This window comes from Sinohyriopsis cumingii, chromosome 6 (assembly GCF_028554795.1).
Source record: "Sinohyriopsis cumingii isolate HCF-2022 chromosome 6, ASM2855479v2, whole genome shotgun sequence".
Taxonomy (NCBI): Eukaryota; Metazoa; Mollusca; class Bivalvia; order Unionida; family Unionidae; genus Sinohyriopsis; species Sinohyriopsis cumingii.
In genome coordinates this window covers 47233327-47249416 of record NC_142966.1, presented here as the reverse complement: position 1 = coordinate 47249416, position 16090 = coordinate 47233327, and the positions used below count along the sequence as shown (strand labels likewise).

Genomic DNA, 16090 nt, shown 5'->3' with positions numbered 1-16090 from the left:
GGCTTGGGGGAAGGGGTCCTATCGTTTGCGTAAAACAATAATTCTTCTGGAGCCCATTTACGTTGTAATTTGTGCAGACTTTGGGCTTCTGAGGGCAACCCACAACACAGAATCCCAAAATGGTTGAGTGCCAGAGACAAAACAAAAAAGACTTGCAGGATAGGTGTCATCTTAACATACCTGTAATCTTATAAAGCATAAGAAATAACACTGAAGATTGCTCAGTCTTCTGTAAAACTGAATTCAACCATTTTATTTTCGAGGTCACAAAATGCAGTGGCTTTGGATAGTATTCAGAAGCGGTTGTCTGTGAGCTTTTCTGGTAATGACATGGATGGAGACTTGGCCACATCTGTAAATCCTACAGAATGTTCTGACGGGGACACTTACCTGGACTCAGATGATAAGCATGATGCTGTACTCCTTACAAAACAAAGTAAAGAAGATGAAGAGGAGAAAGATTGGTAAGACATATTCATTTCCAACAAAGCTGGAATTGCAACAAAAATTAAAAAAAAAACAAAACATAAAAGCTAAGTTAAGACTCATCTAAAAAAATACATATCCAAGTTGCAGTACATTTTTGTGTCCTTATGCTGCCACTGCGGTAGGAGAAGGATGACAATGATTTGCTGTTGTCCAACTGTAAATGAATACTGAAACAATTTTAACATGGTAGCACAGAAACCCTTGGACTTACAGCTATCCAATTGTACACTATTCATCATGTGCCCACTGCAACAACAGATAGGGGTACATTACTTTGCTGCTGTTTGCCTCTAAGTCAGTTCTGACATTTGATTTAGCAACTGACAGTATCACAAAAACTATTTGAGATATTTTGGTCATGAGTAGATAATATTGGCTAGATTTTCAGGCCATTACAATATTTGCAAATTGTTTTGGGGCATAGATAAACTGTTGGGGAAAATCCCTTTATTGGTACTATTAAAGTAAACCCACTTGAGGTTGATAAGCATATTTGTATTCACATGTAGATGAACTGATTAGACTTCAGAATATTACATGCATTTTTCATTTTGTGCATATTTTTGAATTTTTGGACTTTACTCTTTAAAAAAAAACTTGTTAGCATCTGGTAATAAACCACATGAGGCTGTCATTTAAATTAAATTTGTTTTTCATGTTTGTTTAAATGGATTACCTGATCAGATTTTCATGCAATTATAGCAATTATTTTTAAATATTTGGGACTTGGGACATTTTTAGTCTGCAGTGGGGGCATCTTTGTTTCACAAACACAAATAATTTCATTTTAAATATTGATTTTTATATTGGACAGAAAAGGATCAAAACAAAAAAATATGAGTTGAATTACACCACCATCTACACTACATATGTTCTAGTCTCTAAAAAGAAGAATTTGTATCAAATTTAATAGTGGTACAGAAAATCAAGAAGGATTAATGAAATTTCAAAAAAGAGCATTCAGAGTTATTCTTGATGCTAATTTAAATACACTATCAACAAATCTTTTTAAAACTCTAAAGTGGCTTCCATTTCAGCAAAGAACTCAGTTTCAAAATAGTTTACTAGTCTATAAATCCTTCCATCAATTGGTTCCTGATTTTCTTAAATAACTTTAAATTTGTTGAAAATGTACATATGTATGAACTAAGATCATCTTCAAACAACAGTTTATATTTACTTAAACCAAATTCAGAGTTTTGTAGGATGGGTTGGTTTTGCATTTTCTGGAGCCAAACTAGAACTGCATACCACCTCATGTAAAGTCAGTGGACTCATGCCAAGCTTTTAAAAAGCTTCTTAGTCAACATATGCAAAAACAATTATGTATGATTTTGTTTAATACAGTGCTAGTACTCTTTAAAACATTGTTATATCATGTACTCACCTATAATGTTATACACATGTTTGCTACTTCTGTTTGTATGAATCTTGTATATACACAGCCTTAAAGCCTTGTGCGTATTGTATTGTAGAAGTAGATCAGTTATCTAGATTTTAATAGCTTTGTTGTCGAAAGATACGTTATTGTGTAAAAATGGTGCATGATATATATATATATATATATATATATATATATATATATATATATATATATAGATAGTGCTATGCCGCTACTTCATGTATCTTCAAATCAGCTGATTTTAGCCACAACACGTTGTAGTCAAGCGTGGCCATTTTGAGATGTCCCCTTGTACATAACAATGCTCGTTACCCGTTCGCGTATTTTGTACATCAATACAAGATTTTAAAATTAAATTACCTGCACAACATGTTGTGGCTAAAATCAGCTGATTCGAAGATACATGAAGTAGCGGCATAGCACTATATATATATATATATATATATATATATATATATATATATATATATATATATATATATATAAGGCCTCGTGGAAGATTGATCACTTGTCCAAATGAGTATCTTTAAATAGTCATTATTTTATTATAATTATTATTATTATTATTATTATTATTATTATTAATATTTCATAGTTGTGCAGTTTATCTGGTTTTTATGAAATAATATAATTGGAAAGGTTCAACCTTGACAAGTAAAGCAATTGTCTTATTTATTATTTATCAGTGTCTTTATATGTACAGTTTACTGTTGATTCATCATATGCTTTGTTTGCCTTTCTATTACATTTATACAGAACAGTAACTTAACCTTCAAGCACCTGTGTGACACAAAGCCTTTTAAATAAAACATTTGTATTAGAATGTGGTCGACACTGTCAATTTGAATTTAATACTTGAACCTTATTTAAAGTTTTCCTTTCCAGTGATAATGGTACAAACAGTCCTCCTGCAACAAAATGCAGGGATGTGACACCTGAAAAGAGAAGAAAGAATAGGTCCAATCACATTCAGTCAAAAAGGAAGGGCAGCCGTAGTACCTGTTCTACAGAAAAAGAGGAATGTGATATCTATAACTTTGAGGACATTGATAAATATGAAATGTTTATTGAAACTGCTGGCATAAAAAAGAATACAAAGCATTCCAAAACAGAAAAGTGTTTGAAAAGACCAGGTTTTGAGAGCGATATGCAAATTATGTCCAAGAAAATCAGAAGACAAAATGACATTAATCCAGTGTTCAAATCCCCTCTAGAAAATCCAATGCAAAGCAGGCACAAACAAAAAGGAGCTTTAGAAGAAAGGTCTGACACAAAACAAGTAGACAGTAGGTCCAAAAGAGTCTCATCTTTGGAAACACCATCTCTTGACTTGCAGATAACAAACAAAGAGGAATCGGAGACAACTCCACTGATGGATGAAGGTCTTCAAAAACTTACATTGCAAGAAGCCAGCAGAGCTCCGAACAAAAGAAAATCCAGTCATTACAAGGCAAATTCTGATTCCCAAGTTAACAGATGTGAAGACATGAAGGAAAGAGTCACAAAGTCTTTAATGAGAAAGAGGTCATCATTTGTGTCAAAAGCTGAGGTAGCACAGATTGGTGAGAAAGGGGATGCAAGAATTAAAAAAACTGATCATAGTGAAATGTCTGGAAAATGCAAAAAGTTCATAAACATTTCTGCACATAAAGATAGTTCTTATGCCATTTCAAAAAATCAGAAAAAAGAGCCTAAGAATGCACATGCAATGAAATTGGATGGAGAGTTAATGAACTCTGATAATGATGATGCAGATTTTGATGACTTAAACACATATGACTCAGATCTATGCAGTCCTTATTTTGGGGGATTTCCTTCAAACAATAGCATGTTTGGCACTATCATCAGGCATTCTGGTTTTGAAATTGATTCATCCTTGTTAATGAATGAATCGGGTGATAAGATCACTGAACCAGTTGAGGTGGAGGTTGGTCAAAGTAATAAGCAATATGAAAGAAATGATGCATTGGAGATTGCCCTTGCCAATCTAAGAAAAATGGTAACTTTAAACAACAGTCCAGAAGTGTCTTTCCTGAGTGCTGATTCATCACCCAAATTGCTGTCTCCTGCACTGTCTGGAATCAGTGAGGTGAGACCATAAATTGTGATATGTTTTTATATGTGTGAATTAATATTTCATTAAGTGGAAAACTTGAAAAATAACAAAACAAAACAATAATTTGAAACAAAAGGATGTCATAAATCTAGACCAAGTAGATGAAAAATATACCAGAAATTTGTAACAAGTCGGGTGATACTGCATAGTTCATTATGTTTTAAATGTGTAGTTTATTTAAAAGTCACTTGAACGCAGCAAAATGAAGAATGATATCCTAAAAATAACCCATATTACTGTATTTCAGAGTTTTGTCTGTAATTAACTTTAATTTATCCAAACAGCTCCCTGTGATGTCATTTTCTTCTGGAAGCAGTAAAATAGAACCTTGTTTTGAAATGCATAGGCGAAAAACCCAAGAAAAAAAATTGGCTCAGTAGAATGATAACTATTTCTGCAGTGACAGTCTCCAACCAGGTTTTTTTTAATTTAAAAAAGTAACTTTTGCAAACAGAGCACGAGTGAGTACATTTGTAACTTACATTTAAAGTAAAAATGTTTGTTATAAAGTTCTTTGTAGAAACATTTGTTGAGAATCTCTTCTTTCATTTCATCGCAAATATTATCTTAAGGTTGAGGCCCCCTTTTCCCCCATAAAATGAAAAATGAAGAAACTGAATTATCTGATGCTTCATTTTAGCTAAAATTAAATTTGCAATCTTGCTTTTTTAATATTTCAAAATATTTAAAGTTTTAAAATGTTTGAAAAATGCAGAAATTCCACGAACATTTCTGGATATAAAGATACCACGGTTGTTTTGGCGTGTATAACACACTTTCTTTTAACATAAGTTTGTCATTTTCAGGAGGGCGTGCATGTGTTAGAGAAGAACAAAACAATAAATATTTCCAGGTCAATCACCCAAAAGGCACTAAAACTGCTTATACCATATTTACCGTATGTTTTCGGACACCATTTGAGTTCGGACACCGTTTTTTGTGTGGGAAATGTAATATTTAAATGCCTTGTAAGTTTCTGCTATAATTTTTTCTACAATTTATGTTTTTGGACACAATTTAGGAAGATCTGCTGCATCGTTTTAATGTAAATTTCACAGCGTGTTTGCCGTTAATTTAACTGATACAAAGTTCGCTTCATTTGATAGCCAATTATTTATTGTGATCATGAACTTCCATGAACTAATATAATTTAAATTTTTTAATCGTATGTATGTATTTATGTATGTATGTATGCAGATAGATTGATAGATAGATAGATAAACATTGTTATATTAAGCCATACACAATAAGTAGCAATATCAAAGAATGAAAAGAAATATGATTTAATGCTGTAATATATTTAAATATATTATTCAATATCAAGTGGTCTGTCCATAGCCTTTTTTAGGTCCTCAGGCGAAAAGCCCTCAAATTCTGTATCACTATCATCATCCATATTGTTTAATTGTTTGTCATTTCTGATAAGCGCATTTTCACTTCCGCTCAGATTGACACTGATGCCGCACACCTTGAAAGATTTCATTATCATTGTGCGCTTTTACTTGAATGTGTCCATGGCATTTACAACCCAGTCCAATACAGTCTGTTTGCTGGCTGTCTTGATCCATCCATTGCTGCTTTCATTAGATGATTTTAATGCATTCGTAGCATCCCTGATGTATTCTGTCCAGCTGCGGCGGAGGTAGCTCTTGACAGGTTTATTGATGTTCACATGAAGAGGTTGCAGTTTGGACGTGCAGCCTCCTGGTATTATTGCTGGCACAACATTTTCACTCCGCAACTGTTTCTTCATGTCATCAGTGATTTGAGCCCAGAACGAGTCCATAACTAATAGTGATTGCTCTCTTCTGGTGAATGGCAAATAAATTTCTTCAATCCATCGCAGCATTATTGTTTCGTCCATCCAGGCTTTCTCTTGAACTGCGATAATTCACCATTTTGGTGCCTTCAGATCTAGATGTCTCTTTCCCTTGAAAATAATCATTGGGGGTAATACGTCGCCAGAACCTGCAATGGCTAAAACGACAGTAATGTGTCTCTTCTCTGCTCCAGTTGTACAAATCAGAATGCTTTTCGTTCCTTCTTTGTCCAACGTTTTCCCTGGCACAAGATCAAAGTACATCGGTGTCTCGTCCATGTTAATAATAAACTTGTTGTCAAACTCCTCCTCCTCACGTCTGTCCATCACAAAATTGTGGAACGAAGCAATCTTTTCTTCCACATCCTTGGGTAAATGTTGGGCAAGAGAGGTCCTGCTTCTGAGCACAAACCCATGTCTTTTCATGAAACTCTCTCCCCATGAACGACTGGCATGGAATTTGCTCTCCGGAAATTCTGTTGAGACAAGCTCCTTGGCATATATATATACATATTCCCTCAACACTGACTGGAATTTGTAAGTCACACTGAGTGAGCACCCATTGAGCTAACTTATCATCCATAGCATGTCCATATGAAATGGGTCGTCCACACTTAGGCAAATGTCCGTTCAAGTTCAGATCAGCAGAAAAGTCAATTTTCATCCAGGTACTCACTGTGGATTTTGGAATCTTAAATTTTTCCACTGTAGGTCTAATTCCCAGACATTTTGCAGTATTAACACTATCCTCCTTTTGCTTCAGTGTATAATGTTTATAGTGACCATATACAGAACCGGGTTGAGCACTCTCGGGTTCAAGATAATCAGACTCGTCATCTAGAACAGCTTTCTTTGTAGGCGGTTCTTTTTGTGATGCATTCTCAGAATCATTAATTCGAGGTCGCTTCTGAGGACGGCCTACTGGCCTCTTTGGAGACGATTTCGGCAAGGGAGAGTCCCTCCACGAACTAGGCAGCGCCTCCTTGCTTGTTACATAACGCATGATAAACTTATCCATCAAAATTATTACAGTACTAACAATATTATGTTTCACAATGACAGCTATCCAGTATATAAACTTTTGATACTGGTGGGTATTTTATTTATACTTTATATTTTAATAGCTTGATTGGCTAACAAGAATATGATTGGTTGTCAGTGTAGACATTGTTACACACGAAACCACTTCAGACAGGTGTGACAGTTATGGCTTTGATTAGAAACCATGACTCCTGCTTTACATCATTAAACAATACATCAGACAGTCAGAATGGATTAGTAAAATTCATTGGCATTGTGCAACAAAACAAATCTCTCATCCCTGAGGCATTTTATACCAAGATTTAAACATAGTTATTGTTCTACAGGTAGTAAACCTCTTTGTAGATGATAAATATTGATTGTGGGTGCTAAATGTTTGGTACATTGTGTGCTTTTTTAATGAAATCCAGATGGCTGCATTTTATTTCCGAACACACCTGACAAAGAAATCCCACATTTTATATTATTAACAATTATCACCTAGACACCTTGAAATCTCCGACATACATCAGAATCAGCAAGCTCTGCTCATTTTGAAGCTACCCTCGGCTAGGTGAGAAAAAAAGAAGAGAGAACCACAACAAATAGATCTCCTTTATTTTTTTAAAAATACCAACATATTAATCACGCTGACTCATATATTGCAACTTCCTTGTTATTTTTACCCTTCCTAGGTGTGCATACAATGCTCACCCCATATGGAGCCTCTCACCCTTGGTGCTCTAAGATTAGCCATCATACATATATCAGTATTTCTACTCTCGATACTGAAATGTTTCTGTCATAAATATCTTAAGAATTATAATTCCAAAATCTTTTCATTAATTATCTTAATTATACAGAAATTAAGCTTGCATGCGTTTGTAATGTAGATTTTAATGATCACTGATTAGCAGAGGGTTAAACTGTGATTGCAAGATTACTAGTATGGCAGTTCTTTTGGAAAATACGCACACAATCGTGGCTCTAATACATGTATGGCTGTGTTTTCTGGTGGATGGACATGTATCACAAAGACAAAATAGGCAAGTAATGCCTGTTTTTCATTCATTATCCTTTCCTGGTGCTAGACAAAATACTTGTTTTACTTCAAGGCAGCACGTCGTCATGTGAGCTAACGGTAGCTTCGTTACAGACGGGGAAGGGGTTAATAAATCTATCTTCACCTGATGTTTTCGGACACATAATTAAAGAATTTAATATGTATTCGGACGCCAAAAAAAGTTATTATTTGTTGCAGTCCGAAAACATACGGTAAATACGATACATGTCACATTCACTTGTGAAATCTTTAATACAGTAAAACCTATTATGAGCGACCTCTGCTATGAGCGACCACCTGTCATTTCCGACCACAATCGTAATGCATAGATCGATTTTACTATATAAACGCTCTGTTATTAACGACCACCTGCTGAACGTGACCAGCGACCGCGATTTCTTGGCAAAATTTGCATTTTGACACTGCTATGAACGACCGCATCACCAAAAAAACAAAACAGATTGACACCACTGACCTTAACTTAATGCTTTGTAAACACTAGAGCTTGGGATAAATGTAGTATGCAAACAAAGTGCACATTAAATAACACTATAGTTGAACAACCATATATCGAGATAAACACCTCTATCCATCATTTAATCCTTTGTAACAAAGACTGCATAAATAGTAAAGATTGCTCTAATAAAGTATTTAAAAGAATTTGTCTTGCTATAGTACCAGTTTTGTGAAATTTACAACTCCAGTGTACGTTATCATTTGTAAACTGCAGTAAACCAGACTAAAGTACATGTCACTAACCGCCATTGTAGTGCCGAAGTCATGTGAATAGCCAGTAAGAGTAACATCAAAGGGAGTAATGATGGATATACACAGTCAATTTAGAGGTTTGTATGTTTTCTTTATCTTTATGAAAACTCACAAAACGCCGTAGTCCTTATGTCCCAGTGAGAAATCGTTTGAAAGGGTTTCAGTGTAGGTTTGAGTACATCATTTGTCTTTCTAGTTAATCCATAATGCCTGGAGGGTGAAAGAGCTCATTGTCTTTAATATTAGTAAGTGAGAATCATTTCCAGATTTTGTTAAAATTATTTTTTATTTCTTTTGTTAGTGTTTCACCAAGCCATCATCTGTTAACTGGGTGCAGATGGTCGCAACCTTTGTTTATCGAGCTAAAACGCTGTTGATTTAAACTTTGTCTCAGAATAAATGTATTGTTTCTTGATGAGTTAATTATGTCTTTTGGTTTCATTCATTGTACATAATATATATTTATTCCACATTTCCCAAAACCTGATCAAAATCGATAGTCTTTTTAACGTCAACACTAATAACAATGGCAGAACCTCCCACTGAAAAAAAGACAAATTTTAACACTGGAAGAAAGTATTAATGTCATTGAAAAAAATGAAAAAGGCGAGACCACTCGCAAAATAACAGTCAGCTTAAGCGTCGGTAAAATGCAAGTTCAAAATGTAATCAAAGACAAGGAGTCCATTAGAAACAAATGGCAGAAAGGTGCACAAGCACAGAGGAAATATGCCACGGCACGACACAGACAGTTTACGGAGATCTGAACGAGCGAGTATGGGAGTGGTTTTGTGTTGCAAGGAGTAAAAACATACCAGTAAGTGGAAAGTTGATTTGGGAAAAGGCAATAATTGAGATGCATGTTTAGACCAAAAGCTGAGTAAAAGATGTCAACAAAGAAGTATAATGGATTTCTTAAAAAACAAGTGAATAAGTGTATAGAATAAGATATATACATCATATCTAACTGTTCATTTTTTGTACATATTAATGTAATGTTGAAATATAAATTTTATTCTCGTTGTTTGATTGATGTATATCTTTATTATATAAAGATATTTTGAGAGGAATGCATGTAATATTTAACAAGATTTATGAATAAAGGATATGATACATGTACAGTGAGTATGGGTATTATTTATTTTTCAACAATGCTAACTATTGACCCTGAAAACCAGTCCATTTTCACACACCTCTTATGAGAGACCACCTGTCTTGAGAAACCACTTTTGGTTGGCAGAAGGGGCGGTCTCTCATAACAGGTTTTACTGTATGTCGAATTGAGACAAATGTTTACAAGTCTTATTACAAAATTAAATACAGTATATACTCACTTGTGAGAAGAGTCCAACTGCAAACTGCACAGACCCAGATATGCCATCGCATAATGTACCAAAACACCTGTGTTTGTGCAGTTCATTAGGATTAGAACATAGACCCTGATCTGCAGGTGCATTATGCTATTGCAATTCAGGATCAATGTTGTTTGCATTTTCACTTTACTTGTAAGCAAGTATATATGGTAATGCTTACAAACCCTGATTTGCTTATGCTAATAAACTCGTTTCATTTCACATTACTGTAGATTGCTTTTTTGACTTAAAATAAATGTGCGTAACTTGTAACTGTTCTACTTTGTCACATTTATGTTAAAGCTGTGCAAAGTACCTCATTGTAGTGGAACAAATATGATTACCATGTTCATTAATGCTCTAGATTCAGTAACTGTTGATCTTATCAAATTTGTATTCATTTATCAGTTGCTTTCTTCATGGTTTGATTGAAACATAATATTTAGAATTCAAGCACTGTTAATGGTCTCATCGGAGGCACATTTAAGGGACATCGTTTTTCTTACTACAGTTTTTCTGTTAGGTAACATTGATAAATATCATAAAAACAAGAAATAACAAGTTGGTGTATGAAACTGGCAAATACATTTTTTCTTAGGAAAATAAATTTGGTTTTTATGATGAGTTTTATTTCTAATCTGAAATCATGCCTTTATTGACTTGTATTGTCCTTACATGGTAATTAGTGGCTTCTAAAACTTTATTGTGCTAAACATAATTAAATTGCTTTGTCTTGGTAAAATTGCAATTTATTTACTCAACTTTGGAAAATAAATTTTGTTCTTTGTTCTATTTCTCATTCTAACAAGATAACTGGGTTGTATTTCAGATTTACAACAGAACTCTTTTGATGGTTTGATGGTGATACAAATACAATGTTTAATGATGAATGACTTGAATAGGAAAAGAATTATGATTAATATGTGCATGTATAAGATCCAGATATTGGACAAATTAACACAATCCACAAGAAACTAATAATGCAACAAATGAAAATACAAATAAATGACCTTACACAGTAAAAGGGCAAAGGTGAATGATTCACAGTGATTTCACATGACGAAAAGAATGATGTGTTTACTCAAATAGTAAAAAATGTACTTTACTCATACAAAAAAATGTATTCAATCAAATAGTGAAAAAATTAGGTATTTTACTTAAATAGTAAAAGGATGGAAACAAAGGGACAGATATACCGAATATCTTTACAATCCTAAAACACTGGGTATTGCATGCCCCCCCCCAAAAAAAATGTAGCCCACGGATAAAAGATTACATGTATGGAGTTACACTGTCACCAGCACACTTGGTTACCAGTCACATTGGTCAATCAAGCAGTCAGTATTCCAGGTAGTTGCTGACCACCATTCAGTTCCTAGGTTAATCAAGCAATCAGTGCCCACCAATCTGTCAGCAACTCCTGATCACCTGCTACTTGACCAGCAGCACTATTAACTAAACTCTATGGTTGCTATGATTCAGCTTTACCAGCTGCCAGTCACACTGGTCAATCAAGCAGTCAGTATTCCAGGTAGTCACCAACCACCATTCAATTCCTTGGTCAATCAAGCAATCAGCGCCCACCAATCGGTCAGCAACTCCGATCACCTGCTACTCGATCAGCAACACTATTAACTCATCTCTACGGTTCAGCTTTACAGTTGCTATGGTCAACTTCTGTGGTAAGCTCACAGCTGGGACCACGTCGACTCTGATCAGATCTACAGCTGTGACTCCGATCAGCTCCACAGCTGAAAATACATCTAATACCATGTACTATACATGACATGGGCATATACGATAAAACGTAATGATGTTGTATATGGTAAGTTATACAGATCACATTATCAGGACAATAATTACAAAACAATACACAGGTTCAGAAGTAAACCTGCTCGTGCCTGATAAGAATCCTATGGTACTAATTGTTTCTTAAAAATGCAACTTTATATTGCTAATATAAATCTCTTGCTAAGTCACAAACAAGAATAGAAAATATTTGCATTATACTATGTAAGCCGAAGCTACGAAGAAAATGTACCCCCAAAAAACGTGGTAGTACAATAATTATAACTTATACACATTAAATTAATAAATAACTCACATATCTCTACAGCTGAAGATGTGAAAGTCCTTAAAGTAGACAGCTCACTGACAAGATGTTCCGTAATGTGTAGATTTAGTCTTATGGTGAGGCATTTATGCACAGACAATGTCACCATACATCATCTGTGTGATGAAAGTACTTGGTTCTTCCCATTGAAAGCACGTCACACATCTGGCATAGGATGAATCGAACTTACTGTTTCGAAATAGTGTACAATATACATAAATCACCCTCGTGTATCATTGTACACCAAAAAACAAAACCCGAGTACATGTATTTAATAAATAAAAGGTTTTATATAATTCCATGACACTCATCTTAAACTGCAGCATCTGATACTTTGTTTCAATACAGTGATCCTGGGACTATGTAACATGGGGTGGGTATTTACTGTGTCATTTATGGTATTCTTTCAAAATGTAATGGCTGTGCCCATGTCCATTGTTTAGCATGCAGTAGGTACTTGTATGGCAATAGTATTAAGCAACAAGCTTTGCTAAACTCAATATTACATGGTATAGGAAACTGCTAAAACAAACCTTGTATGTTTCAGAGTTATGCATGTGATTTTGCTAAATTTACATAATTTAATAGTTCTACTAATGATTTGCATATCATTAACAAAAATATTACTTGCACAAAGATGCAAATCTCATCTTTTACATTCCAAATTTAAATGGCATTTAATGACTTTTTGTGTTAAATTCAAGCCCTGATAGAGCAGCTTTTAAATAAATTGATTAGTTTGAAATTTTTAATATTTGCTTTTTAACTGGTTAACCAAATTAGATTTTATTTATACTTTGAAAGAAAACAAACCCCCAAAACAATATGCCTGAATTTTGGACGGCCAAAATAAAACACGTCAGTAATTTGGCCCATTTTGATACCTTGTATAACTTAAGTGGAAATGTACAATTCAGAGTGGAATTACATTCGAGATTCCAAAGTTGTATTGATGAGAACTTGATACTGTACTGACTGTCACAGCAGGGTTCATTTTAGTTAGTGGTTTGTTGGCCTTTGTACTCCAGTTTTAAAGGGGTCCAGTTAATACTGACAGCCACAGGTATATGAGATCAGTTCAATTTTTGGAAGTTATTTTTTAATAGAGAAGTCCAAATTGATTTTCTTTAGAACAAGTTGATTTCTTTGTGAGCTGGCCTTGCTGGACAATGGAAAAAAAATCAGTGCTAAATCATCCCCTGCACAGTGGATTAACTATTCCTATGTTAGATTCATGAATTGTATGTCAACTTGTTAATGCACAAAATGTCCTGGCATATAAAACACAATAAATCCATTAGGCTGGAAACTGGAAAGTGACAATTGATTTAGATTTATTTTGTTGCTATTATTGCAGTTAAGAGGATATATAAATTTTGAATAGATGATGGCACAAGGTATTAAGTACATTCTCTGTTGTTTCTAGTAGTTTTATAGGCTTTATGACTCATCACATTCACTGCATGTGTAGTGAATGGTTTCATCCAAATACTGATGTTTTCACTTTTAGCAATATAGTGTGATAAGAACACTTGCACCTTTGAGATTAACAGAATAATTTATTTGAACTTATTCTGAAATAAAATTGGTTTCAAATTCAAGCTTCTGTGTGATATTTTATCGGCAGAAAACACAGAAATTAGTTCCAGTCTGACCACTTAATTTCCTTCTATTCATCTTCAGCTTTCCAGCTTGTCTTCAGAAAGCAGCCTAAGTAACAAGACACAACATTCAGGTCATGATCAGACTGAACAGCAAGGAGCAAATGAAAAGATGACAACTGTGACACAGCAGCCATTAGAGATATCATCACCTCTCTGCCAGGCTAGTTTTCAGGATGTTCAGGTAAGCGAGATTTCATTGTTTCATTGATGGCTGCATTCTGAGTAAATAACTTGCCAGTGTGTACTGACAGTGGAACACATTCTTGTTGAATGTATCATCTTCCGCTATATAAGACAAAAGATCTTTGATGATAACTCCGTTAAGAAGCTTTATGTACAGGGAAAATCTTGGACTTATTAAATGAATGTGGTTTATATAAAACACTGTGGACCTTATGTTTGAAGACTTCTACATTTTTTACCGTTGTTTCTTTTTCATATACATTTAAAGAATTTTAACATCCTTACCTTGTAACTTTTTATTGCGTTTTAACCCTTTGCCTAATAGAGCATAGTGACAAAGTGCAGCTCGCTATACATAGAACACACGTTACCTAGTCGACCGCATACGCATAGCCTGCCTGTGAACTGTTAAACAATGTAGTGTATGTTACGTTTAACAGCATTTTTAACCATTTTACATTTTTGGTACACATCTATTATATGTGGAACAATTTAAAAGTAAAGTCCGATTGTTATAGCTGTGTAATTATTTATCACGGAAGAATTTGTTATGTGCTTTAAAATCTGGAGAGAACTCGTTCACCGTCATGTCAGTGAAGCCGTGTGACCAACCGTAGCTGCCATTTCTCATACTCGAAATTTACAAGTTTTTCGTCTGTGTCTACATCACTAAGTCATCTGAATTTGATAATTTATAAAAACTAATTGCTGCCTACATCAATATCAGAGCCTTTACCTAGGTTATTGAATCTTTCATGGTTGTGATTCTAATCGTGAAAACTTTGTAAGTACCATTAGCAGCATTTAAACCTGTCTCTATGGATTTAGTACGTACAGTCGTGATGAAGAGTGCACCAAAGTCATGTGAACTTGATCCAATTCCAACATCACTGCTGCTTGAGTGCTTAGATCCAGTATTGCCTTCACTAACTGATGTTATTAATACCTCTCTCTCATCTGGGGAATTCCCATCATTTTTCAAAACTGCCATTGTAAAACCTCTGCTGAAGAAACCAACACTAGACCATAACGATTTAAAGAACTACTGCCCAGTTTCTAATCTCCCATTCATTTCAAAAATCTTAGAAAAGGTTCTATTCCAGCTTGTATCTCATCTAAATTCAAATAGTCTTTTTAGCAATGTACAATCTGCATATCGCCCTTGCCACAGTACTGAAACAACTCTTATAAAAGTAGTTAATGACATTCTCTCTGTGTTGGATAGTGGAAAGATTACAGTCCTCACCCTCCTTGATTTGTCTGCAGCATTTGACACAATAGACCATGATATATTACTTCACCGTCTCCAGCATGTATTTGGCATTCATGATACAGCCTTACTGTGGTTCAAGTCCTACTTGGTCAACAGGACACAAATTGTATTTGCAAATGGAATACACTCCAGCCCAGTTGATCTATGTTGTGGTGTTCCACAGGGGTCTGTTCTTGGACCTGTTCTCTTCAATCTGTACACTCAGTCGCTCTCAAGTGTCATAGATCATCATCCAATGTCTCACCAATTGTACGCTGATGACACCCAAATATGCAAATCTAGCCACCCAACTGAAGTTGATGCTACCATCCAAGGTGTAGAGAGGTGCATTTCTGATGTGAAATCATGGATGACTTGTAACAAGATGCAGATGAATGATGATAAAACTGAGACCATTCTGATCACAACACAAAGCCTTTCTCATTCACATCCTTTACCTCAAACAATAAATATCAGCAACGCCAACATTAAATTCACACAATCAGTACGAAACCTATGTCTTACTCTGGACAGTGCTCTCACATTGCACCAACATGTCATGAACATATGCAAGGCTGTATATCTTGAGCTGAGACGCATCAGCTCAATTTGCAAATATCTTTCAGTTGATGCCACTAAAACACTTGTGTGTTCATTAATACTTTCAAGACTGGACTATTGTAACTCGATTCTGTCTGGTTCATCTAATATCTACTCCAGAAACTTCAAAAAGTTCAAAACACAGCTGCTCGGATCATACTTAGAGTACCACGATCAGAGCACACCTCCCCGCTGCTCTGTACCCAACACTGGCTATCCATTTGATCCAGAATCAAACACAAAATTTGT

The 16090-nt window shown here is 34.8% G+C and overlaps 1 protein-coding gene across 1 annotated transcript in view; it reads left to right on the top strand.

Moving 5' to 3' along the window:
- Positions 1–330: 330 nt before the first annotated feature.
- Positions 331–16090, top strand: part of LOC149796868 (uncharacterized) — a 49296-nt gene continuing 33536 nt past the window's right edge. Inside the window, exons 1-3 of the mRNA XM_089960660.1 lie at positions 331–464; positions 2777–3980; positions 13826–13987. Of these exons, the coding sequence (XP_089816786.1) occupies positions 331–464; positions 2777–3980; positions 13826–13987 (1500 nt within the window). The remainder of the gene's footprint in view (positions 465–2776; positions 3981–13825; positions 13988–16090) is intronic.